Here is a 26,938-nt window from a genome sequence, read left to right as displayed (position 1 = left end):
AAGAATATAATTTTCTTAATACTTTTGTAGAGTTATTTTCACTAATTTACAATTAAACACTTCCTCTTCTCCTTAAGTCACAGCAGCCATCAGGTACTTTGCTACCAAATTAGATTTCCTTATATGAAAGAGTCAGCACTGGAAAAATGATTTATGTCTTCCTGTTTACAGAAAAGTGACACAATGCTATAATGATAAATATTACAAAAAAGGAATGTTTATTTTGCTGTTATTTTACCACTATGTAATGTGAAAATTATTCAATATACTAACACATTTGTCAGAATGTAAAAATAACTAGGTAGAACAAATGCAGCTAACTATGCATATTTAATAAATTACTCAAAAGTAACTGGTACTATACAAGGAACTGGCCTTCATGTGGCATAAAAGAATTCAGTATGTGCTTCATTAAACATATTATGTGACAGTGAGGTGGACTCTAGGCAAACTAGATTTATTAGCCAGTTGATGTCAAAAATAGTGATACATGCTTTATCATCAAACCCTATGAAGGCAAAAGCCGTTGTATTAAAGTTAACGTTATTTTAAAATTCTTCCAGATGGAAATAAGGAAGCACTCTGTCACTGCTTTAGCTTTCTATATTCAAATAAATTTAATCAAAATGAGTTGGTACCTATAGTAACCATCAAGATTAGTAGATACTGTACAATGTACATGAGACAATGGTCAATCTTAGTTCAACTGAAACACACACATATATACAAACACATATAAAGAAAAAAATATTCCTAATTCAGAATTTATTTCTGACTGATTCCTCAGCTATGTATTCTCAATGTATTTCAATCAGAAAATATAAATCTTTGGCCGGGCGCAGTGGCTCACGCCTGTAATCCTAGCTCTCTGGGAGGCCGAGGCGGGCGGATTGCTCAAGGTCAGGAGTTCGAAACCAGCCTGAGCAAGAGCGAGATCCCGTCTCTACTATAAATAGAAAGAAATTAATTGTCCAACTAATATATATAGAAAATATTAGCCGGGCATGGTGGCACATGCCTGTAGTCCCAGCTACTCGGGAGGCTAAGGCAGGAGGATTACTTGAGCCCAGGAGTTTGAGGTTGCTGTGAGCTAGGCTGACGCCACGGCACTCACTCTAGCCTGGGCAACAAAGCGAGACTCTGTCTCAAATAAAAAAAAAAAAAAAAGAAAATATAAATCTTTTTGGTATAAGAGATAAACATAAAGTTGAATATCTTCTCAGTAATGTCTAAAAGTTTCACCTTGTCTGATAAAAACTCACATCTGCAGACAAAGCTGCCAAACTGTTATGTCAATTTATATTTCTGGTATACTGCAAACTTAGAAAAAGCTCCTATGAAATTTTGGTGTTTTTTTTTGAAACAGAGTCTCACTCTGTTGCCCGAACTAGAGTGCCATGGCATCAGCCTAGCTCACAGCAACCTCAAACTATCCTTCTGTCTCAGCTTCCCAAGTAGCTGGGACTACAGGCATGCACCACCATGCCTGGCTAATTTTTTCTATATATTTTTAGTTGGCCAATTAATTACTTTCTATTTTTAGTAGAGATGGGGGTCTCACTCTTGCTCAGGCTGGTTTCAAACTCCTGACCTTGAGCAATCTGCCCACCTGGCCTCCCAGAGTGCTAGGATTACAGGCATGAGCCACCGTGCCTGGCCTTCTATGAAGTTTATTGTAATTTTTTCATAAAACATAGCTTAGACCTCCTTAGATATGCAAGTTTGATACTTTTTATAAGAACTCTGCTGCCTCTCAATAACACAATTTTAAGCATACACGGGTTTTTTTGGATTTTTTTTGTTGTTTTTTTTTTCTTATAACTATGTTGAGGGCTCACTTTCAACAAACTGCAGCAAGGGAGCTGGACAAGATGTTAAATAAGAACATTCTCAATTTTCTCCTCCCACCATCCAAAGTAGAGAGAAAAATATTTCAATGATATGAGAACTAAGGAGTAGCATTAATTTAAGTGGATGAGCAGCCAGGGAGCACAGGAATTGGAAGGGCAGAGAGGTGAGATTTAAGCCCATAAAAAAATACCACAGCTGGAATTATGTTTAAAAAGTAGAGGCAGGAAAAAAATGCAAGCACGGAAACAGGAAGAAAAATGGATAGAGTAGCAGCAGTGACAGACGGCTTAAGCCTAAGGATGTGAGGGCTAGGGAAAAGGAAGAAGAGGCAGAAGAGAGGGGAGGGGAGGGGAGTACAAGCCTCATCAGGTATTCTTACCTGAGTGAACAGAAGGACTGACACTGGTGCACAATCATGCATGTATATACGCTGTTCAAGGAAAGGGTCCAGAACTTTCACCAAAGTCTCACAGGGATCAAGACCTAAGCACTAATGTTATAAGTATCAACCACTCCAACTTGAACATAAAATAAGAACACTTGCCATATCCAAATGTATGAAAACAAAAAGCAATTACCATACAGTGTGAGAGCTGGAGAGAAAGAAGGGCATCAGAGTCATCTTGCTGGAGAACCTGACACTGAAGCTAAGGAACAGGCATTAGTTAGACAGAAGCAGTAGGAAGTGAAAATAAGCAGTTCAGAGGCACAGAAGCTAAGGAGAGCATGTCATAGCTGAGGCCTTGAGGTTCCCTCAGAGTATTGGGTGAGGTGAAGAAATGGCAAGAAATGATATTGTGGAAAGTACAAACCAAGACAAAGTAGCACAACTGGGAACCAACTAGAATACTATTATAATGATTGCTGTAGGAGATAATGAAGGTCTGAACTAGGGAAGTGACAGTGACAGGGAGAAGAGGAGCCCAATTTGAGAGATTCAGAAGACAGGATTGACAGGGACTGGATGTGAGGGTGAGAGGGAAGAGCTTGGGAAAACTGCCAAGCTTGAGCAGCTAGGGAGATGGTGGTGTCTCAGCTTCCCGGTCAGTTTTTTTACGGATGTTTTCCTGGACCACTATTAAGAAGGGGCTTCTCCCCTGCAACCTCCCATATTTACTACTGCCTCAGTTTGTTTCTTTCTTTGTACTATACTAAGGACTGAACATTTGTGTCCCCAAAAATTTTCATGTTTAAACTAATACCCAATATGATGGTACTCAGAGGCAGGCCTTTGGGAGGTGATGAGGTACTCAGAGTGGAGCTCTCATGAATGGGAATAGTGCCCTTAAAAGAGGGATCAATCCCTTGTCCTTTCTGCCACAGGAGGACACAGGAAAAAGGCACTGTGGACCAGGAAGTGGGCCCTCCCCAGACACCAACTCTGCCAGTGCCTTAATCTTGGACTTCACAGCCTCCAGAACTGTGAGAAATAAATTTCTGTTATTTCAAAGCTACTCAGTTTGTATTTTTGTTATAGCAGCCTGAAGAAACTATGACATGCTTAATAAAAAGTGCAATAATATATTATTTATTTATTGTCTACTCCATTAGGCTGTAAGTTGGGACCACATCTGTTATGTTTATAATGTATGACCAGTGCCTAGAACTATACTAGCATATATTTGTTAAAGTAATTTACCAACAAACCAATAGTGTTACAAGAAATAGAAGGTCTGCAATAGAGAAAATAAAGCTTTAACTTTTTTTTTTTTTTTTTTTGAGACAGAGTCTCACTTTGTTGCCCAGGCTAGAGTGCCCTGGCATCAGCCTAGCTCACAGAAACCTCAAACTCCTAGGCTCAAGCAATCCTACTGCCTCAGCTTCCCGAGTAGCTGGGACTACAGGCATGCACCACCATGCCCAGCTAATATTTTTATTTATATATATTTTTTAGTTGGCCAATGAATTTCTTTCTATTTATAGTAGAGACAGGGTCTCGCTCTTGCTCAGGCTGGTTTCGAACTCCTGACCTCAAGCAATCCGTCCGCCTTGGCCTCCCAGAGTGCTAGGATTACAGGCGTGAGCCACCGTGCCCAGCCCTAAAGCTTTAACTTTTAAACACCAAAGTTTTAAACACCAAAGTTTTTAATTTGACATAAAAGTGATGAATAGGCAGATGGATAAAATAGGTCAGAGATTTTGGGAAAACATTTAGAAAAATTTTTATTTCATATTTTCTCAACATGACTCAAAATCAAACAATGTTTTTGTGTTGCTTACTAAGATAACCTCACAAAAATTTAAGTCCCATAAAATATGCTCAAATTCATGCATGAATATTTGTCTAAATATATTTGATATTCCAAAGGAAACTTTACATAGAAAATAAGCAGAAATGCTTTCATAGAGACTAGCATATGATGATTAAATTTTGACCAAAAATATTATTATTCTATCCCCTAATAAGGCAAGAAAACAATTTGCAATCATAGTAAAATAGGCATTTCCCAGTTTAGACTAACAATTAGTGTATACCAAAATAATGTAGTCAATCAAAATCCTCATGTTCAATCATGTTATAATCATGTAATAAGATTCTTTTTATTCAGAATAAGTACACTTGCACAATGGTTCATAAGTATTGAAAAGGAACCATGTGATGAAACATCCAGAACAGGCAAATCCACAGAGGCAGAATGCAGACTACTGGCCACTGGGACAGGGTAAATGGGAGTGACTGGCTATGGGTTTCCTTCTGGAGTGATGAAATGTCCTGTAAGCAGACAGAGGTGATAGTTGAACGCACTGTAAATATACTAAATGCCACTGAATTGTACACTTTACAGTGGTTAATGGTTAATTTTATGTTAAGTAAATTTTATCTCCATAAAACAATTTTTTAAGAGCTAGTATCACAAAAAACAAATTGAACATTCATGTTTTTAAAAAGGCCTTAGAAGGCCGGGCGCTGTGGCTCACGCCTGTAATCCTAGCTCTTGGGAGGCCGAGGCGGGCGGATTGCTCAAGGTCAGGAGTTCAAAACCAGCCTGAGCAAGAGCGAGACCCCGTCTCTACTATAAATAGAAACAAATTAATTGGCCAACTGATATATATATAAAAAAAATTAGCCGGGCATGGTGGCGCATGCCTGTAGTCCCAGCTACCCGGGAGGCTGAGGCAGAAGGACCACTTGAGCCAGGAGTTTGAGGTTGCTGTGAGCTAGGCTGACGCCACGGCACTCACTCTAGCCTGGGCAACAAAGCGAGACTCTGTCTCCAAAAAAAAAAAAAAAAAGGCCTTAGAATAGTAATACTCTATGAAAAAAATAAGCAAATTTGTCCACTAATATATTTTCTTTAATATTTATTAAAGTGTTGAAATGTCCTTTTCTCTCAAATGATTAATGCATTTTAATACCATAATTAGAAATATAAGATCAAAAGCTCAAGTTTCCAAATTACATATTCTAAAATTTTATTTAGTATTCAGTAACTAGGAATTTTAAAATGTATATTCTCTTCTCATAGGCACTTGGGACAAATAAAGACTAGCTTCTTAGATCAGCCCACGAAAGGCTTTTTAATCCATATTGTAGAAAAGTACATTATAGGTTTTTTAAAAATGTATATACTGCCTAATTTATACAGATTTGAGGGGACTATGAAAAATAACAATAACTCATTTGAAAATTAAAATGAAGCATGAGAAAAAATTAACATGCTTAAGATGTATATCAGGGAATGGAATTTTAAATCTAGTCTGATTAGAAAAGATTGAAGAGACAGGTAATTGGCAGAGATTATTAAGGTGACATCAGGTATCTAACACTGGTGATGATATCATTGTCACTTCTAAATTTGTAGCTTCCTTTTCCTTATCACTAAGCCTTCATACCAACCAGTTTTTAACTCACAAAAAAAGAGGAGGAAAATATCTCCTTGTAGCAGTAACCAGATGAGAGTGGGAAAGAGAGGCCAAGACTAGGCAGAAGCCAGGCAAGTTTATTCATTCAAGAAACATTTCCTGAACAGCCACTACACAGGACTGCAGTACGGACTGGAGTAACAGTTTCTGCTCTAGTGAAGCTTTTGTTTAGTAGGGAAGATGGACATTAATAGAGTTAGGGGTTCCTGTTAAGAAGTAATAGCAACAGTTACTCTATTTTATGTAATCAAATAAATACTATGAAGAGTATTATAAGAAAAATTCACCTAATCTAGAGGACTAGAATAAAATTCTCTGAGGAAACAAAGTTCAAACTAAGCCTCAGTGAAAACCAGATAGAGAAGTGTTTCGGGGACAGAGGAAAGGCCCTGTGCAAGGACGCTGGGCTGCAGAGCAGGCTCTTTTGAGGAACTGAGGAAGCGCAGTGTAGCAGAGGAAAGCAAGCAAGAAAAGTTGAGGATACAAGAAGTATGAGATGAGGCTGGGAAGCAGTCAAGAGCCAACTGTGCAGTCTCATAGTCCTAATTAAAAATTTTGGAGTTTGGTCTAAGAAAAGAGAGAAGCCATTGAAAGGGAACAGCATGATCAGCGATGCACAGAAAACAGAGTGAGTATAAACACAGAAATCAAGTAAAACCTCATCGCAGACAAGCGTCTGAAGGTTTTCAGTCTGGGGAACTTACAGTTGAGTTCCACTATCTCCAGTATTCATCTGGCATAGACAGGGCAATGCATTTTACAGCACAGAGCAAGAATGTGTCTATGCTCATTAAGCAGCAGGGGAATGCGTCTTACCTGTGCACTGCTGGCCTAAGGAAAAAAGGGTAAAGTATAATTTGATAGTACTCTCTGGGAATTTGAAATTTTATTTTTAAAAAACAAATATAAACTAAACACTTAAAAATATGGCATGTAATTTAATTAATCAGGTAAGATACCATATTTTGCACAAATGGGGGTTCTTAAATCAGTACAATCTGATTCTTAAAGTTATTTTAATTATAGTTTTTAAAGAAAAACTAATGAAATTTAATAGAAGCCCAAGAAATATTTCAACATTGCATTTAGAGAAAATTAATTTACTGAAATTGACTGAAATAACTGGACTATATTATACAGTATGCTTCTATCACACTAACTGTATCTTGGTGCTTTGAAGAAGAGGGAGAAGACTCATTTTCAGGAAAGCAGGGTTTTGAGGCAGTTGGAGATTCCTACAAGAAATAAGTAATAAAAAAGTTACTCTATTTTATATAATTATATTTCTGCCTCTACTCACAGTGGGAGAGATTAATAAGGACGGTTAAGAAAATTTTTTTCCTTGTTATTTTCCTTCTATATTCAGCTCCAAAACTAATATGGTACTGAAAACTACAGATATTATAAAAAAGTTTATGAAATATGGCATATTTTTATAGCAATTACCATTAAATTTAAATAATGATACAAAATTACTCAAAAGAAATGATGCATGTTGCCTTAAAATCATGATGTTATATCAGTTTGAATTAATCGTATTTAAAATAAGTAAACCTAAACACTTAAAGATAAATATGTTATAGTCACGAAGCTAACTTGCTCTTGGGATGGTAGGCATGAATATTCAGGATTGGGCAAGGAAGAGTCACAGAAATAACTTGGTAACTGCCAAAATAAGAATTTTAGTCAAGAGCTATAGGAGAAATTAAATTAAATTGCTATTAATATTCAAGGTAATTTATAGCTAACTTTCCAATGGAAATAAGCAAGATTCTTTAGATGTAAGGAAGAAACCTAGGATTTAAAGGTTAATGACTCACAAAAAAAAAAAAAGGTTTAATGTCTAAGCCTTTAAGAATATCATAAGAGCAAACCAATAACATGTTTTTTAAGCTATCTGCTTTGTCATTACTAAAACACTGCATAAGATTTCTACTACACATGTTGCTAGCACCTACTTGTGGAGGATAAGACTGAAAAATATTTTTTGGTAGCAACAGCCTAGCTCATATAAATTTTCTCCATTCCCCTAGATGCTCTGAATAATTTTAGAAAAAGAGAATTAGAAAAATCATATGCCATTACCTATTATTAATTTTTCTATCTAACCAAACAATTCCTTTGAACATTCATTTCCACATCTACAGCATTCTAATTTTCCACACTTATGAAACTGGAGAAGGTACTATTAACAACCCTGGGAATTTGTTTTAAGTAATGACGCAAAAAATCATTAACTCAACATTCATTCAAGTGGAAAAAAGTCTTCAGGTTTACATCCTATACAATTTGCAAACACAGAAACTAGGCAGCAATGAGAGTTTACAGGAAAACCCTTGAAGGGACAGACTAATAAATCAAACATCAAAAAATCTCTACAAAAAGAAATTATCAAAAAATTAAAAAGAAATTAAACTTAATATCTAAATTTTAGTTTAGTCTCACTTAAGTATTTTTCTGACTTCAGATCAATTTCTTGACTTCTAAAAGAGTGTCTAATATTAAAATAGTCAGAGAAAGATGAAAGATTTAATACAAACTAGAAAATACATAATTAAATAAAATCAATGGTAAGTATGATGTATTTTTCATAGCGTTATCAGTCCTACAGAAATAAAAACCTGGGAGGCCGAGGCAGGCGGATTGCTCGAGGTCAGGAGTTCAAAACCAGCCTGAGTAAGAGCGAGACCCCGTCTCTACTATAAATAGAAAGAAATTAATTGGCCAACTTATATATATATGTATATGTGTGTGTGTGTGTGTGTGTGTGTATATATATATATATATCTATATGGATGAAATTAGCCGGGCATGGTGGCACATGCCTGTAGTCCCAGCTACTCAGGAGGCTGAGGCAGCAGGATTGCTTGAGCCCAGGAGTTTGAGGTTGCTGCGAGCTAGGCTGATGCCATGGCACTCTAGCCTGGGCAACAAAGCGAGACTCTGTCTCAATAAAAAAAAGAAATAAAAACCACAAATGGAGGCCGGGCACGGTGGCTCACGCCTGTAATCCTAGCACTCTGGGAGGCCGAGGCGGGCGGATTGCTCAAGGTCAGGAGTTCAAAACCAGCCTGAGCGAGACCCCGTCTCTACCATAAAAATAGAAAGAAATTAATTGGCCAACTAATATATATATATAAAAATCAGCCGGGCATGGTGGCTTGTGCCTGTAGTCCCAGCTACTCGGGAGGCTGAGGCAGGAGGATCGCTTGAGCCCAGGAGTTTGAGGTTGCTGTGAGCTAGGCTGACGCCACGGCACTCTAGCCTAGGCAAGAAAGCGAGACTCTGTCTCAAAAAAAAAAAAAAAAAAAAAAAAACCACAAATGGAGTACTAATGTATATATAACAATTATAAATATATAAACCAAGAAATTTTACATTTATAACTAAGGGGTAGTTTTAGTAAAAGCCATACATAAGCAAAAACAAATAAATGTACACACACAAACATACATGCATATCTATCTCCAAAGTTATCTCCCAAATTGAATTAGGACCTATGTCATCGTGATGACATTTGTCATACAGTAAAAATGTTCCTGAACTTACGATTTTTCAACTTCCCAATGGTACAAAAGCGATAGGCATTCAGTAAAAATCATACTCTAAATTTTAAATTTTGATCTTTTCCCAGGCTGGTGATTGTTATGATATTGTCTTGCAATGCTGGGCAGAGGCAGCAAGCTGCAGCTCCCAGTCAGCCATGCAATAAGAAGAATAAAAATGGATACTACACTGTACTGTATCACCACATGATTTTGCCCAACTGTAGGCTAATGGAAGTGTTCTGAGAACACTTAAGGCAGGCTAGGGTAAGCTATGAGGTTCAGAAGGTTAGATATATTAAATGTATTTTCAACTTATGATATTTTCAACTTACAATGAGTTTATTGGGACATAACCCCATCATAATTTAAGGAGCATCTATATCAAGTTTCTTTGATTATATTTCAAGTTATGTACATTTCATCCCTTATCATATTCTCACAACTCTGAGACAATCAGATGGAAGAAGAAATGTAATAAGAACTTCACACAAATTATTTTAAGCAACAGACTGAAAATGAATCGCCAGATTAAAAAGGAGTAAAAAATTTTAATATACATCACCAAAATAATCATCCTTATTTATTCAAGTAAGTTTGTTGAAGAGGCAGTGGAGTTGGTTCAATGATACTTTTGCCATCGAGTATTACATATGGCATTTAGGAGTTTTCTGCATATCCTGAATTGTAATCTGGTTTGGGAGTTGAATAAATTTTTTCTATTAAAAATCTCTAAGAATCTTAACTCAAGTATATCTTCAATAGCACGGACTCCAGAGTATCATTCCTTTAATATGCCCCTTATATTCAATCACATCCTTACAAAATAGAATATAGAAATTCATCTGCTTTCATTGTTTCCTATTAGTCCCTCTTATACACATAATATGTGTACTGTTTCTACAGCTTCGCTAACTTTTAAATTCAACAAAGGCCAATTTTATCGTCACTTTAAGTACCAAAATATTACACTTGTTTTGCCTCATCAACTGAGATAATTTATAAAGAGATTTAAGGTTGAAAGTATCCAAGCACAGAGAAATATGCCTTCCGAGTGTTTATTCTGTTTTCACTAAAAACACCAAAAAAACAAAAATGCAGGAAACCTGTAAATTATGTTACAAGAGAAGGCTGATGCTCAAAAAAAGAAAAAAAAAAAAAGGTCCTCAATGACAAATATCTTTCTTTTTGCAGTTAGGATCATAGCTCACTGCAGCCTTGAACTCCTGGGCCCAAATGATCCTCCTGTCTCAGCTTCCCAAAACACTGGGATTATAGCCGTTAGCCAACACACCCAGCCTTTTTTAAATAATCATTTAGTTTTGAGGTATTACTGCCACCTTCACATTTCAACATTAGTATTTTTCATGTTCTGCAAATTCATACTAAATTCCCAACCCATCCCGAAATTAAGTCATATTGTGAGGATGTAACTCCTTAGGAAGTTTTAAAAACATCCATTCTCATGCTTGCATCAAAATTTACCCCGTCTTGAAACAGAAAACATCACTTCCCAGATTGATAAAAGAAGCTTTGTGCAGAGAGCATTTAGGAAAACAAAAGAAGTAGGATTCCAATGTTCCCTAGGATGGAGAAAATTAATTAAATGTCTTCACTATGAATCCTCCTACAGGCTGAAATCAAATAACAGAAATGTGACTTTAAGGTAAACAAAAAAAATTTGGCAACTACTAAGGGTGTGTGTGTGTGTGTGTGTGTGTGTGTGTTATGTATGTATCAGTAAGCCACAGATAAGTCAGTACATTGTATAAAAACCAAAAACCTCAAAACCAAAACCAATTCCATGACAAATTGATACTAAATACATATAACAGTAGTCAGTAAAGTACACAATTTAGTTAAGGAAAAAGATAAATATTATAGTTACATTTCATCATACATTCAGATCAGCAGCTTAGGTTGGTTCAAAAGAAATCAAATGTTTTAGCAAAGAATCACATTTACCAACAGAAACAAACACTACATAAAATAAAATAAGGCCGGGCGTGGTGGCTCACGCCTGTAATCCTAGCACTTTGGGAGGCCAAGGCGGGCGGATTGCTCAAGGTCTGGAGTTCGAAACCAGCCTGAGCGAGACCCCGTCTCTACCAAAAATAGAAATAAATTAATTGACGAACTAAAAATAAAAAATAAAATAAAATAAAATAAAATAAATTTAGAGCAAATGGTTACAATTCACTGTACTATATATACAAAGCACAAGGAACTTGCCAAATTATCAACAGATTCTCCCCTGAAAGTCCCACCTTATCATTGGTGTCCAATACGATGGTACTATGTCTCCACTTGGTTAATACTATTGGTTCTTGCAGCCGCCTGTCCAGGCTCCTACTTTTAATTATTTCTCTTTGCTGCTGGGATGAAGCATTATACTAAAGAAAACAAAATACATTTCATAAATAATAGAAACAAAAGCAGAAATCTAAACATCTTGTTCCAAATGACACATGACCATTAGGCAAAGTTCATCACATGACACCACCATGAATTTACTAGGCTCAGTTTTTCTCAACTTTGACCAGAATTTTGGCATAATTGAGAAGATCATAGATTCTGGTGTTGGAGAGACAAAATTAGTATTTTTTTAGTAAAATATTTAATCTCCCTAAATTTCCCCAACTGTAAAGCAGATATAACAAAAATACCATCTCATTCACAGAGTTGCTCTAAAGATAAAACAAAGTATTAAAAGAATCAAATACTGCCCTGACAGTAGGTTCTTAATAAATATTAACTATCGTCATTTATAAAACGAGATCATTAAATTAAGGTTCCTTCTACTCCTAAAATATAAAATAAGCATTATTTTTAAAAATTAAACCAAAAATTAAATTCAAAATGAACTAGCAAGTTCTTTATATATTCTGAATTCTAAACTGTTCTAAACTATGAGAGTCCGCAGCTCATCTTTTCCCCCTTGTTTACAGTACCTTCTACATGTAGAAGGTGTTTTAATTTTAATGTAGTCACATCTGTCAATCTTCCCTTTTATAGTAGGCTTTTGGGTCTTGTTTAAGAAATCCTTCCTATTCTACAAAGATATTCCTTGATATATCCTTCTAAAGACTATCCTTATAGTCTTTAAGGTTTTGCTCATCATATTTACATGTTTAACTGAAATTAATCATTGAAATTGAAGTAAGTTCAAGGATATACTTTTATCTCATTTTTTTCATGTGAGCAACCAATAATCTTAGCAATATTTATTGTATGGTCTGTGCTTACCCCATTGATTTGTAATGCCACATCTAAGCTTTCCATTATGTCCTACTGGTCTATTTATTTAGACAAGTGCCCCTACTATCCCAACTTAATCACCATAACAGGAACTCCATCCCTTTTCCCCCTCCTCCCCAATTCTCCCTATTCAGGAATAATATTTTTACTCTTTATGAACCTTTGCTTACAAATGTAAGTTTTAGGTTCAGTTCCCAAAAATGGTAGTGGGGGGTGAAGGGGTGTTGAACTTGCAGATTAATTTCGACAGTTATTATAAAATTAACTCCCCCAATCCAAAACCATAGTGGAATACTGCACCATTTATTCAGGTCTTCTTTTACTCTGCTCTAAAAATTTTTCTTCACTAAAATCTTATAGACCCTTATTAGGCATGTTCTTAGTTACAACTCTTTTTGCTGCTGCTAATGTAAACAGGATTTTGTTGCTAACACATTTTTAAAATGACTTTTTCCTAGACAAATGGGTAGTTTTTATGTTGACTATATATACAGCAACTTTGCTAAACTCTCATCAGTTTTAAGTTTGTACAATCTCCTGAATTTTCTAATAATCAAAAGAACAACTGTATCTCTTCCTTTTTAATTCCATTGTTTCCTTTTCCTTTCCTATTTAATTGTTGAATAGAAGCAGTGATAGAAAAATTCTAGTCTAGTTCCTAACTCTAATGGAGAAGCTTCTGTAATCTCACCATTAAGTATGAGATTTACTGTAGATTATTTAATAAATAACCTTTAGCATAATGTGTCATTCATTATATTTGAAAGTGATTTTTCTCATAGAAGCATACTTGAGTCACAATTTTTTATCTATTCTGAAATTCTTTCAAAAGATGTGTTTAGACCATTTATACTTAATGTAATTATTTATATATTAGAATTTAAGTCTGCCATTTTATTATTTATTTTCTACCATTCCTGTTTCTCCTTTCCTGCCTTCCTGTGGGCTGAGTAATTTTTACTATCATGTTTTAATTATCTATAATTTCTTGATTCTCCCATTACAGTTTGTTCTTGGAATTTCAATATACTTAATTTATGACAGTCTACTAGTATCAATATTTCACTACTTCAAGTAGAATATAGAAACCTTACCAATAATTACATCCCTTTACTCTCCCCGCTTTATGATATACTTGCCTTAAATTTCATATTTGCATATAAGTACTACTTTAGAAAAGTTATAGGTTTTTTGTTTTTTTTTTTTTGAGACAGAGTCTCACTCTGTTGCCCGGGCTAGAGTGCCGTAGCATCAGCCTAGCTCACAGGAACCTCAAATTCCTGGGCTCAAGCAATCCTTCTGCCTCAGTCTCCCAAGTAGCTGGGACTACAGGCATGCGCCACCATGCCCAGCTAATTTTTTCTATATATTTTTAGTTGGACAATTAATTTCTTTCTATTTTTAGTAGAGATGGGGTCTCGCTCTTGCCCAGGCTGGTTTCAAACTCCTGACCTTGAGTGATCCTCCAGCCTCGGCCTCCCAGAGTGCTAGGATTACAGGCATGAGCCACTGCACCCAGCTGAAATGTTATAATTTTTGTTTCAAATGTAATAATTTTAAACACTCAGGATAAAAGTCTCCTCAGATATTCACCCTACTGGTTTTATTCATTTCTGATATTCCAAGTTTTCTTCAGTAGCATTTCCCTTCTGTTTGAAGGACTTCCCTACTGCAGTTCTCCTTGAAAGCAAGACTGCTGGTGATAAATCTCTTAGTTTACTTTCATGCTGAAAATGTCTTTACAGGCCAGGCACATGGCTCATGCCTGTAATCCCAGCACTTTGGGAGGCCATGTGGGGAGGATCGCTTGAGCCCAAGAGTTGAAGACCAGCCTGGGCAACATAGCAAGACCCCATCTCTACAAAGAAGTTTTTAAAAAATTAGCCAGGCACGGTGGCGTGTGACTGTGCTCCCTAATTGAGAGGCTAAGCCGGAAAGATGGCTTAAGCCCAGAAATTAGAGGCTGCAGTAAACTATGATTGTACCACTGCACTCCAGGCTGGGCAACAGAGGGAAACTCCATCTCTGAAAAAGCAAAAAGTCTATTACTTTCATTCTTGAAGGATATTTTTGCTGGGTGTAGAATTATGGATTGACAGTTCTTTTCTTTCAGCATTTGAAAATGTGTGCCATTTCCTTCTGGCTTCCATGGTTTCTGATAAGGAAGCTACTGCCATTCAAATTGTTATTACCCTACAGGTAATGTGCCATTTCAATGAGTTGCTTTTATAAATTTTTTTTTTGGGGGGGGAGGATATGTCTTTTCAGAAATTTGATTACACTGAGTATGGATAGAGATTGTTTTGGGTTTATTTTGTATGGTGTTTATTCGTCTTCTTAAATCTGTAGGTTTGTCTTTTGCCAAATTTGAGACATTTTTAAGTATTATTTCTTTAAATATTTTTCAGTCTCACACTCATTCCTTTCTCCTTCTGGAACTCCAATGAAAGGAATATCAGATCTTTTGTATTTTTCCACAGGTCTCTGAGGTACTGTTCATTTTTTAAAACTCTACCTCTACTCTGCTATTTGAGCCAACCAGTATTTTATTTTGGTTCTAAGATTTCCATTTGCTTCTTCTTTATCTCTTCTATTTCTCTGCTGAGACTTTTGGCCTTTTCACTTATCCTAAGTGTGTTCATAAATGCTTGCTGTAGCATTTTAATGACAGCTGCTTTAGCATCCTTACGGGATAACTCCCTCATCTGCATCATCTTGGTATTGTCACCTACAGACTGTCTTCTCATTCAAGTTGAGATTTTCCCCTTTGTATGACAAGTAATCCTAGGTTACAGTCTGACATTTTGAGTAATATAACACTTTATTTTCTAGTTAAGCCTTCTATTAATATTTTAGTAGACTGTCAACCCAATTAGGTTCAGAATACACATCTTGGCCCATGTTTATGGCCAGTAGTTCAAATGTCAATTCAGTTTTTAAAATATATTTAGTGCTGTCTGGCCTGCCCTGTTCGTGTGCTACCCAGAGGCTAACCTGAGACCTGAGCGAGTATTCCACACCATGGTTCTGTTCTAAAAGCTTTTGCTATGTTAATTCTGGTTGTTTCCATGTATAGGCCACTCTGGAGTTGTGCCTAGGCTCTCACCCACAGAGTTTTAAAATCCCTTTTTCTAACTTCCTCCTCTCTATAATCCTCCTTCCCCTCTCTACTAGGGATACAGTGAGAAGCTGCCTAGTTGCTGTTGTTCATTTGGTGAATGGGGAGGACAATTGATAGGGCTCCTCGAGTGCGGTATAGGGCTCCACCACCCAGGCTCCGCAGTGCCCAGGCAGGGAGGGGGAAAGGTGCTGCTTCCTTAGTGCTGATTAGGAATGGCTGACAGAAACTGCCAAGACCTTTCCATACTTTATCCTAAGTGGCAAATGGTAGCAGAAAATGAAATAATACCACAAAACTGAGGGTTCAACGCTGGTCATAATCAGTGCCTGTTTCTACTACTGTGGAATACCCTCTGAGGTCCTGATATAACTCAGTCCCTTGCCTCTCTTCTTTCTTTCACTCAAGCCATCTCCAGAAGTAGATGAGCCTAGAGTTCTTCTAACCAAGGTGAGTACAGGAGTTCATAAGAAACCCAATAGGAATGTTTAGCCACCAGTAAAGTAAAGGCTCTAACCTGCTCCTGACATAAGGTCATCTTGGGAGCTTCTCCCTTCTAAGACCTTGACCTGGGACAAATCACTCAAAACAAACCTGTGATTGATCTCATTACTCCAGGGAATCAGAAAGCACTATAAAAGAGGATACAGTGCATAAAATTCCTCTATATCTCAATATACCTTTGATATTTGAGGTATTGGCAGGAGCTACATTTCAAATCTGTCAAGTAGAACAAAAAGTTTAATATCATATGTTTAAATTATTTAATTAATATTGTTAATAAAATACTCATCTTCTATAAACTAAATCATTTTCAGTAAACTAAACTTTCAGCAGATTTTTTTTATGGTTTCTTCAAGTCAAAATCAGATTTTATATTTATAAGGCTAATAGAACCAATCATTACTATATAGTTTTTAATACTGAATAATTATATCCCCAAAATGTACTCTTATCCCAGAGCATAAGTTATTACATATTTTGACCATGATCCATAAAATTATTCTTTCCAAATCAATCACTAAATATGATAAAATTATTTTTTATAAATGGTACTGAATTTGAAAAGCAATATCTGAGGTATTCTATAACTTCTTCCCAGTACATTTATAAAAAACTTGCTAATCTTATTATGTATACCTCTTTCCCTCTAAAAGTTATAACAGTTCTACTAAGCTTGAGATATTATTTTACCACTTAAAAGTGTTATTGAGAGACAGTTAAATTTGAAAAGTAAAGTATTGGGTCAATTTATATTCAACTTTTTATAAAAGTCAACTAAAAAAATTATTGCTAGAGTATTATCCAATTGCTATGCTTGGTTCTTAAAACAAGAATATTACAGGATTCTGAGTGTTTGGCATAACATCAAAGTTTTAAAGGGTAAATATGGTTTTATCTTCAGAATCAGAGGCTGAAAGTATTAATTAATAATGATGAAAAGGAAAAAATTCACGAATGTTTTATTGAAGTGTTTCATAATTTTTTTTTTTTTTTTTGAGACAGAGTCTCACTCTGTTGCCTAGGCTAGAATGCCGTAATGTCAGCCTTGCTCACAGCAACCTCAAACTCATGGGCTCAAGCAATCCTTCTGCCTCAGCCTCCCAAGTAGCTGGGACTACAGGCATGCACCACCATGCCCAGCTCATTTTTTTCTATATATTTTTAGTTGGCCAATTAATTTCTTTGTATTTTTAATAGAGACAGGGTCTCGCTCTTGCTCAGGCTGGTTTCAAACTCCTGACCTTGAGCGATCCACCCCCCTCAGCCTCCCAGAGTGTTAGGATTATAGGCAAGAGCCACCGTGCCCAGCCTGTTTCATAATTTTAAAGAATGATGAGATTAAAGCTCAACGCTTAAATATGTGAGGAATGATTTGTAGCACTTCTAGATATACTTTTATTTGGAACTTTCTTCATTCATGGTATTTCATCATTAACGAAGTAAAAACATAATGTAATGATATCTTCATAACTCTTCATATGATACCTTCTGTAATTAAAATATAAAAACTATCTTTACTATATTAATATATTACGCTGAAAATAGTATTTTTAAAAACGATTGTATAAATGTAAATTGTAATGACTTCTAATTTATAAAGTTATTAATTTAAACAAAATAATTAAAAATATGCAATAGTTTTTCTGCTGAGCAAAAGAGAATGTGCCTATATAAAATGTGTGATAAGGATCAAAAACTGCTTATTTGAAGATTTGACAAGGGTTTTTTTAACTACAGAAAAAATTCTGGTGCTATATGATAGCCAGGTTAACCAAAAGAACCAATATTTTCTGTTTTTTGGGTTTTTTTTGGTTTTTTTTTTGAGATAGAGTCTCACTTTGTTGCCCAGGCTATAGTGAATGCTGTGGCATCAGCCTAGCTCACAGCAACCTCAAACTCATGGGCTCAAGCAATCCTACTGCCTCAGCTTCCCGAGTAGCTGGGACAACAGGCATGCACCACCATGCCCGGCTAATTTTTTCTGTATATATTAGTTGGTCAATTAATTTCTTTCTATTTATAGTAGAGACGGGGTCTCACTCATGCTCAGGCTGGTTTCGAACTCCTGACCTCGAGCAATCCATCCACTTCGGCCTCCCAGAGTGCTAGGATTACAGGCGTGAGCCACCGCGCCTGGCCCCAATATTTTTCTTTATCCACCTCTGAACTCCTACAGCCACCAAGTTTCCATTATAGCCACCCTACTTTGTTCCATGAGATCACAAAATTTTAAAGTTGTCAGAGTTATAACAGAGCTCTTCTGCTACTGGCTCAACTCAGACTCATAAGGATGTTCTTAAAAATCAATTAATTATAGGCTGCATATCTTATCCTAACTAGTATCAAGGCTTATAATTTCACAAAATAATTAAAGGCCAGATAGCATTCACATAAAGAAGAAACCACTATTAGCAAAGCACTAATTTGCTAGATTAGTGTTTCTCAATCTTCAATAAGTTTAGTATCACCTAGTGATTTTTGTCTATATCCATGTATCATTTATACTATTAATATTTTTCTTTAAATTGACTTACTTGGGGAAAAAGACAAATTTCTTTAAAAACTAAAGTATATGTAATAATTGACACCACAGATTTGTCTATTTATAGTTGTTTTCTAAACATTAAAATATATCAATTAAAATTTAAATGTTTGCCCAGATATCACTTAAAATTATATTATATTGTATTATATTAATATAATTATATATAAATAATTAATATAATTAATTAATACAATTAATTAATTAACAATTAATATGATTATATTATATTAAAATTAACAAGGACACGTATATGACCACTTTGAAACCTACTGCCTTAGGTACACTCAGCCATGGTGTACTTGTCTGGAAAAGATGTCCAGCTAAGTCCAAGGACATATTATCACCACATGCTGCCTATCCAAGCCAATGAGCAATTCAATCATAACACACATTTACATAGATGATAAACTTAAATATCACATTACTTTTTTTGCTTAAAAAAAGTATTACAAATAAGATGAACTTCATATAGAAAACTCATTATATACAAGATTAACCAGATATAAGATAGAATTACTGGCACTGAAGGGAATTCTTATTTCTGGGAATAATGAAAGACAATTTCAAGTTAAACCAAAAAGATTTCTGAATGAGAGTAGTATCACACAGTGACCATAACTGTACACCTTAGAAAAATTTAGCCACTCATAGGACTTTCAGTGAGTTCTAAGAAAACTAGTCTTGCTTTTTTAAAAGTTGAATAAAAATTTAAATATAAATCTGCTGAAATCATCTTCATGTATTACTTCATCTATTATTTTAAACAGAAATTCAGCAGTAAGGTTTATTACCTTTGGCAATTCCCATTCCGACCGAGATCCATCTGCACTGTAGTAATATTGTCTACCTTGATCATCAACATGCTTGAGCCACTATGAAAACAGAACAGGTGATTCTTTTAAAATTTATATAAAAGTGAGTTTAAGTTGCTACAATTAGATATTATTAAATTTAATTCTTATGAATTGTATGAAACATTGGAAAAAATTTCAAATAAACCTATTATACTAATCGACTTGCATTTTAAGTTTGGTAAGAATGAATATACTCAATATTAATGTATTATCAATTTATTTTCTCTCTTTCCTCCGATTTCTGGCTAGTGGTTCAAGCATCACTTAATAGCAAGAAACATATAACACAAAGATACACAGATGTAAGTATGTAGTGGAACACAGGTACATGCCCCCATCTTGAAAACAAGTTTGAGAAATTAACAAAAGAATTGTTTCTCAATCATTCAGTATAAAACTAAACAATTTAAGCCCCATTTCATGCAAACCCTTAGGAATTACCTCGGTTAGCCAACACAATAAAATTTAACTAGCAGTAACAACAGAACTTCATGAAAGGGAATATGAGGGAAAAAACAACTAAATATTGCTAACACAAACATCTGATCTAGATTACAAAATAAAGGAAAACTACTACTTCCTTATGTGCTAATGTCAAAAAACTGAGGCATGAAGGAGGCGTAAAAGTCTATCCCTGTTTATTCCAAATGGTCTATTCTCTAAACTAGCATAAGCAATCAGTTACTTTTCTCAAACAATACCAGATATAATACACACATAAAATTTCAATATTCATTCCCAAGCTAATTAATCATAAAATACTAGATTCATGGTTTTTGTTTTAGACAAATTTGATTATAATAGAAAAAGGAGTTATAGGCAGTAAGGCAGTGGACAATCATGGCACGTTGAGAAAACTATTTCCAAAAAACTCTTCCCCAAGAAAAATATGAAGAAATATACTTATTGAAGAAATCTAAACAAAATGACATTCAACAGGTCTACTCTTAAAAGGTCTGTCTTAAACGGGTATCAACAACACAAAAGTCACTATCACTGTAAGCAGTTCAAAACCATGAATTAGTAGTTATACTGAGTTTCCATGTTGTCAACTGGCAAGATTATAAAATTACTATGAGGAATATTTCCATGACTTTTTAATATTACTAAAACTTTAGTGCACAATTATTTGAAAGAATTCTGCCAAGATAACACTAGATGAGAAAAAAAGAATGTACCTTTTCATTAGTATAGTCACTGGTATACAAGGTATGCCCACGTTCATCCAACTCTTCTGACCAACCCCTTGGAGGAGAACCACACTGACTATCTGACTGGCTGTAACAAATGCTGTGGTAGTTTTCTTCTGATGAAAGAAGCTATAAATAGTCAGAAACATAAGGATTTTTCTTCTTTGAATATAAATACACAGCAGTTGAAAATCTAAGAAATTGATTTTACTTGACTATAAGTATTAAGATATCTTGAATATATTTGAATATTTAAGTTCAAAATAAATTGATGTCTTTAAATGGTACATTGTAAGTGGTGAGGTAAAATTAATAGTTACTATCAATTAGTGCAACCCTGGAAAAATTTACCACAATGAAATTGAAAGCAATGTTTTCAGACTAAGGAGAAACAAAATGCTATTTCACACTGCTTTTGAACTGAAATTAAGTTAAAAAATGACGGGTCAATAAGTGTACACAGGGCCGGGCGCGGTGGCTCACGCCTGTAATCCTAGCACTCTGGGAGGCCGAGGCGGGTGGATTGCTCAAGGTCAGGAGTTCAAAACCAGCCTGAGCAAGAGTGAGACCCCGTCTCTACTATAAAATAGAAAGAAATTAATTGGCCAACTAATATATATAGAAAAAATTAGCTGGGCATGGTGGCGCACGCCTGTAGTCCCAGCTACTTGGGAGGCTGAGGCAGGAGGATTGCTTGAGCCCAGGAGTTTGAGGTTGCTGTGAGCTAGGCTGACGCCACGGCACTCACTCTAGCCTGGGCAACAAAGTGAGACTCTGTCTCAGAAAAAATAAATAAATAAATAAGTGTACACACATGTATGTGTAAACAAAGGAGGGGATAAGGGATCCTCATTAGACTGAGCTCTGTGGAAACTCTCTTCTGTGTGTCACAAGCACCTGGCCAAATTCATGGCAAACAACAGTGCTCAATAAATATATCTGGAACTACTTTTTAAAATTGTGTGGGAGGAGAAGGTAGAGAAAAGACATGTTTTGTGACACTACATTTTGTGTTCTCATTTATTGGCAAGGTTTCCTAACTCACTCAACCAAACGCTTATTAAAACTATTGGAAACTAAACTTCAAAACAAGAAAAAATTAATATTGAGAAAATTCAAATACACTACAGAGAGAAAAATCAGAAATTCAGTATGGAAATAATATAGATATACATGATAAACTATAAATATATAAGAGAAGCAAACTAGAAGATTGAGAAATTTTAACAAGTTTTTAAACAAGAGGCACTATAATGTGACTAAGCAGCTATTTGCTACTGCACTTAAACTTCATTCAAGAACTATTAGGTTAATGCTCATGTGCAAATGACCTTTCCTATCACTTCAGTAAAATAGTTTCTACAATTAAATCTTATTCAGCCTATATTTTCTATCACCATCATTTGGCTTGAAACACTAAGATGGGTAGATGCTCAACACTGTAAAGACATACCTAATAAAATGTTCACAAAAACTCACAGGCAACTTTGCAGAAGCAATGCATAGAGTGAACTGTATTATGCTTTGTAACATCAGTAAAAAATTAAACGCCTAATTTAAAAATCAAGAGTTTATTTTTATTTCATTAAGACAACTTAAAATGTAAGCTCATGTATGAGAAAAGGGCAATAAAATCTTTAGAAAGAAAAAAGGCAATCTAATCAGTAAAATTAATTTAAGAGATAGTCTAAATCACTGTATCAGTGAAGTAAGCAAGATGTTCTCTTCTACCATGAAAAGTAACCTCCAGTATCTTGATATGTTTTATTACACTAAAGAACCAGGAATAGCTTTAAAATCTTGATGTCTATTGCTAAAAAAGAGCTGTTTAATGGCCATTAAACTAAAACAAAGATTATTTTTGGCAAGCTTTCTACCAAGGTTAACTGTTCTATATTAACCACATTAAGGAGGGTAGGGTCACTGGCTCTATAACTCTGAGGTCTATTCTGCTACAAATGTATCCTAGTAGCAGTAGGAGGGGCTACAGTAGACATTCCATTTATAGGAGAATGGCAGGGAGTTTCCCTAACTGATCATCTGGATGAAAACAGCTAAAAATTATTACATAAAAATTATTTTAAAAAACCATCAATGAGAAATAAAAAGGGTTAAGAAATACTCAGAGGTCAAAAACTAAGTAGAAAGAAGAATTCAGAGAGTTAGAAGAATAAAAAGATCAGTTTTCTCCTTAAAGGCATTTGCCAAAACCTGAACTAAGAGCTTAGTTTCCAAGGCATGAAGAAGTGTTGCAGAACTAGACTCAGGACTACCAAAGAGGCCGGGTGCGGTGGCTCACGCCTGTAATCCTAGCTCTCTGGGAGGCGGAGGCGGGAGGATTGCTCAAGGTCAGGAGTTCGAAACTAGCCTGAACAAGAGCGAGACCCCGTCTCTACTATAAATAGAAAGAAATTAATTGGCCAACTAATATATATAGAAAAAAATTAGCTGGGCATGGTGGCACATGCCTGTAGTCCCAGCTACTTGGGAGGCTGAGGCAGGAGGATTGCCTGAGACCAGGAGTTTGAGGTTGCTGTGAACTAGGCTGATGCCAGGGCACTCACTCTAGCCCAGGCAACAAAGCGAGACTCTGTCTCAAAAAAAAAAAAAAGGACTACCAAAGAGAGGAGGCTAAAAGGACACCCACAACACAGAGCCAGGCTCTACACAGAATTATACCCACAGATTAAGAGTGAACCATAAACAAATCTTGCCCCTTTGTTCCACACCAGGAAAATCACAAGAATCTTCCCCAATAATCAGGGGAAATCAGGGCAATCCCCAGCCATCAGCCAGGGTTCACGCAATCCAAATTACTACTACCCGGGTGGCCCATAAAAACTAAAGCTCAAGATTTAGTTTGAAATATTCACAGTATATTATTAATAGTTTTGCCAGGGACCTGGCAGACACAAAAGCAAATCCTCTCTGAAGGAACCCACTTTCAACTTCAGCACTAAAGACTGCGTACTTACGAATTTCTAAGAACTATAACCTCACGTTAAAATACACATACACACACATAAAAGAGGAAAAACAAAACACCATGAATTAGCAGAAAAACAGAATCATTCCCAAAAACTTTACATACTAGATTTAACAAAAACAAAATATAAGACTAAAGAGAGATGTAGCAAATACATGCAATATATGATCCTTTACTGTATCCTTCATTGTAGGCGAAAAAAAAAAACATTAAAGATATTACTTGACAACTGAGAAACACTGAATTTTAACAATGTATAAAATAGTATGCCAATATTAAAATTCTTGGGTATAATAAATGTATTGTGGTTTTGATGGAAAAAAATTCTTATACTTAGAAAATAAAATGTTTTTATTTTATGCCTCAAATGGTTAAGAAAATTACATACGTGTGTGTGGTGTGTGTGTGTGTGAAGGGAGGGAGGGATAGAGAAAGTGGCAACATTTTAACAATTGGTAAATCTAAATGGAGGTTATATGGTTTATTTATTTATTTATTTTTTTGAGACAGAGTCTCACTCTGTTGCCCAGGCTAGAGTGAGAGCCGTGGCGTCAGCCTAGCTCACAGCAACCTCACACTCCTGGGCTCAAGTGATCCTCCTGCCTCAGCCTCCCGAGTAGCTGGGACTACAGGCATGCGCCACCATGCCCGGCTAATTTTTTCTATATATATTAGTTGGCCAATTAATTTCTTTCTATTTGTAGTAGAGACAGGGTCTCGCTCTTGCTCAGGCTGGTCTCAAACTCCTGACCTCGAGTGATCCTCCTGCCTCGGCCTCCTATATGGTTTATTAATGTTCACTATACTATTCTTTCAACCTTTTTGTAGCTTTAAAACTTTTCAAAGTGATAACAAGGGGGAAATTCTCCAAAACAAATAAAAATAACACTTTTTTAAAAATTTAAGGATTGGTTTAACATCAAATGAAGATGTAGACAATGAGAAAAATAATGAACAGAAGCTAGATCTTGAAATATTTAGAATGATGCACAGTGAGTCATAGATGAACAGAGTGAGATTAAACACTCATCTCATCAAAGTTCTAGAATAAGAGGAAAGAGAAAATGGGGCAGGGTCTATATACAGATAATAGCTAAAAATTTTCTAGACCTGATCAAAGACAGGAATCCTCAAATTCAAGAGTCCCAACAAAACCCTGGCAGGAAATAAAAAAGATATTTTCACCTAGTCACATCATAGTGGAAGTATAAACACAAGATCTTAAAAGTTGCCACCAAGAAGAGAGAAATTATTGTTAAAGAGAAGACAATCAGAATGACATGTGAATTTTCAGCATCAACAATGAAAATGAGAATAAAATCTTCAATAAACTAGAAAAAAAACCAGTCACCTTAGACTGTACACCCATTTAAAATATTCTTCAAAAGTAAAAGCAAAATAAATTTCCAGACAAAATCTAAGATTCTCTAACTAACAGACTATCATGAGGGAATTTAAAAGCATGTGCTCAAGACAGAAGAAAAGAAGGTGGTATAATGAGGATTAATTTTCAGAGACATGTATAACAACAAGGAGGCTAAAAACAGAAATAAATATATGACAACAATAGCACAACAGCACTATAGCTCTTATGTGGCTTTAAGAAGCAAGAGGACACTGGTTAACCTTAGCCTTTGCATAGACTGACTATGCATGTTAAAGTCTGGTGTTGGGCTGCACAGCTGTAGTTACAGCAACTCAGGAGCCTGAGGCAGGAGGATCTCGTTAGCCCAGGATTTCAGGGCATAATGTGCTGTGATTATGCCTATAAATAGCCACTGCAATCCAACCTGAGAACACAATGAGACCCTGCTTCTAAAAAATAAAAAATTCCTAGGGCAGTGTCTCTCAAGAGCAGCACTGCTGACATTTAGGGCCAGATCATGCTTTGTCATGGAGAGCTTGTGTATCGTTGGACGTTCAGCAGCATCACTGGCCTCTACCCACTAGATGTCAGTAGCACTTCCCCCACTGTGACAATCAAAAAGTCTTCAGAGTTTGCCAATGTCACTGGAAGGCAAAATCACCGCCAGTTAATCACCACTGTTCTAGGGTAACCACTAAAATAATAACCTTCTGAGTTAAGATGGAAGAGTGAACACTTGCTCTCTCTCAAACCCCACTAAAATAACAGAAGTGAAATATGCTTAAAAAGATGTAAACTTACAAGAACAGGAAGAATACAAAGAGAGAAACAGTCAAGCAGATGAATAAAAAATTGAATTACCCACACAGAAGCAGAATCTAGGCTGGCATGGTGGGGGCAGAGGAGAAGTCAGGGGACATGAATCCCAGCAAGTTTACAGAGCAGAATCTGCAAATGGCTCAGGAACTGATGGTGTCAGAAACCTCTGAAACTTGGGGATGAAAGCAGAGATACTAATTAAGGAGGACTAAAATCACCACGATACTCTTCTTCATAGCTGACTATCAGCAGAAATATGGGGATTTATTCCCTCTGAAGAAGGAACAACAGTTAAGATTCTGAGTTAGGGGACAATAGACACAATTGGAACATGGGTACCAACAGAAACGGGAGTGTGAGGGACCATATGCAAACTGAATGCCAACATCAAGACCTGGGCAGCCCTTACCAGGGGTCCTCAAACTTTTTAAACAGGGGGCCAGTTCACTGTCCCTCAGGCTGCTGGAGAGTACGCACTGTGGGCCCGGACGAGTCGGCTGCTAAGCAGGACAGACAGCAGCCCCAAAAGCACCCCGAGGGCAGGATAAATGTGCTAGGCAGCCCACAGGTGGCCCACAGGCCGTAGTTTGAGGACGCCTGTTCTAGGCAGAAGAGCTAATAAAGACTTGTAAGAAACTGAAAAGACCTAAGGGTTTTAACACTGGAGACTCCCCAACAAGCAGCTGACACAGATCACCATTAAAGGGAAGTTCAAAATTCCTTGCAAGTGTGAGAAAATTATTTGCAACCTAGAATTCTATATCCTGGCATGCTCACAATTAAAAATAAGACTACAGATACTTTCATACACACACAGTCTCAACTTTACTTCCCATACACAACTTTTCTCAAGAAGTTACTGGAAGATGTGCTCCAGCCACTTTGGAAATATTTATTTCTATACAATTTTTGCAGAGACCACTAGTGTAAGCTAAGGCATATATACAAATCACTCTTGTCTATTTATTAAAATAGAAAGCTAAAAAACATGTTAAAAGTTCCTGTGTATACTTTAAATTCCTTTAAGTCAGTCTATAA

The 26,938-nt window shown here is 36.0% G+C and overlaps 1 protein-coding gene across 2 annotated transcripts in view; it reads right to left on the bottom strand.

The window, feature by feature from the left end:
* ARHGAP12 (Rho GTPase activating protein 12) overlaps positions 1-26,938 on the bottom strand; it is a 134,830-nt gene that overhangs the window by 58,541 nt on the left and 49,351 nt on the right. The window contains exons 3-7 of one of the 2 annotated variants that reach the window (XM_075997466.1): positions 20,718-20,858; positions 19,477-19,557; positions 11,528-11,653; positions 6,876-6,950; positions 6,532-6,546 (exon numbers count right to left, since the gene is read on the bottom strand). In XM_075997466.1, the coding sequence (XP_075853581.1) occupies positions 6,532-6,546; positions 6,876-6,950; positions 11,528-11,653; positions 19,477-19,557; positions 20,718-20,858 (438 nt within the window). The remainder of the gene's footprint in view (positions 1-6,531; positions 6,547-6,875; positions 6,951-11,527; positions 11,654-19,476; positions 19,558-20,717; positions 20,859-26,938) is intronic. The other variant, XM_075997467.1, reaches the window with a different exon arrangement.

This window comes from Microcebus murinus, chromosome 25 (genome assembly GCF_040939455.1).
Source record: "Microcebus murinus isolate Inina chromosome 25, M.murinus_Inina_mat1.0, whole genome shotgun sequence".
Lineage (NCBI taxonomy): Eukaryota > Metazoa > Chordata > Mammalia > Primates > Cheirogaleidae > Microcebus > Microcebus murinus.
The sequence above is the reverse complement of the archived record's forward strand: the minus strand, read 5'-3'. Positions and strand labels throughout refer to the sequence as shown.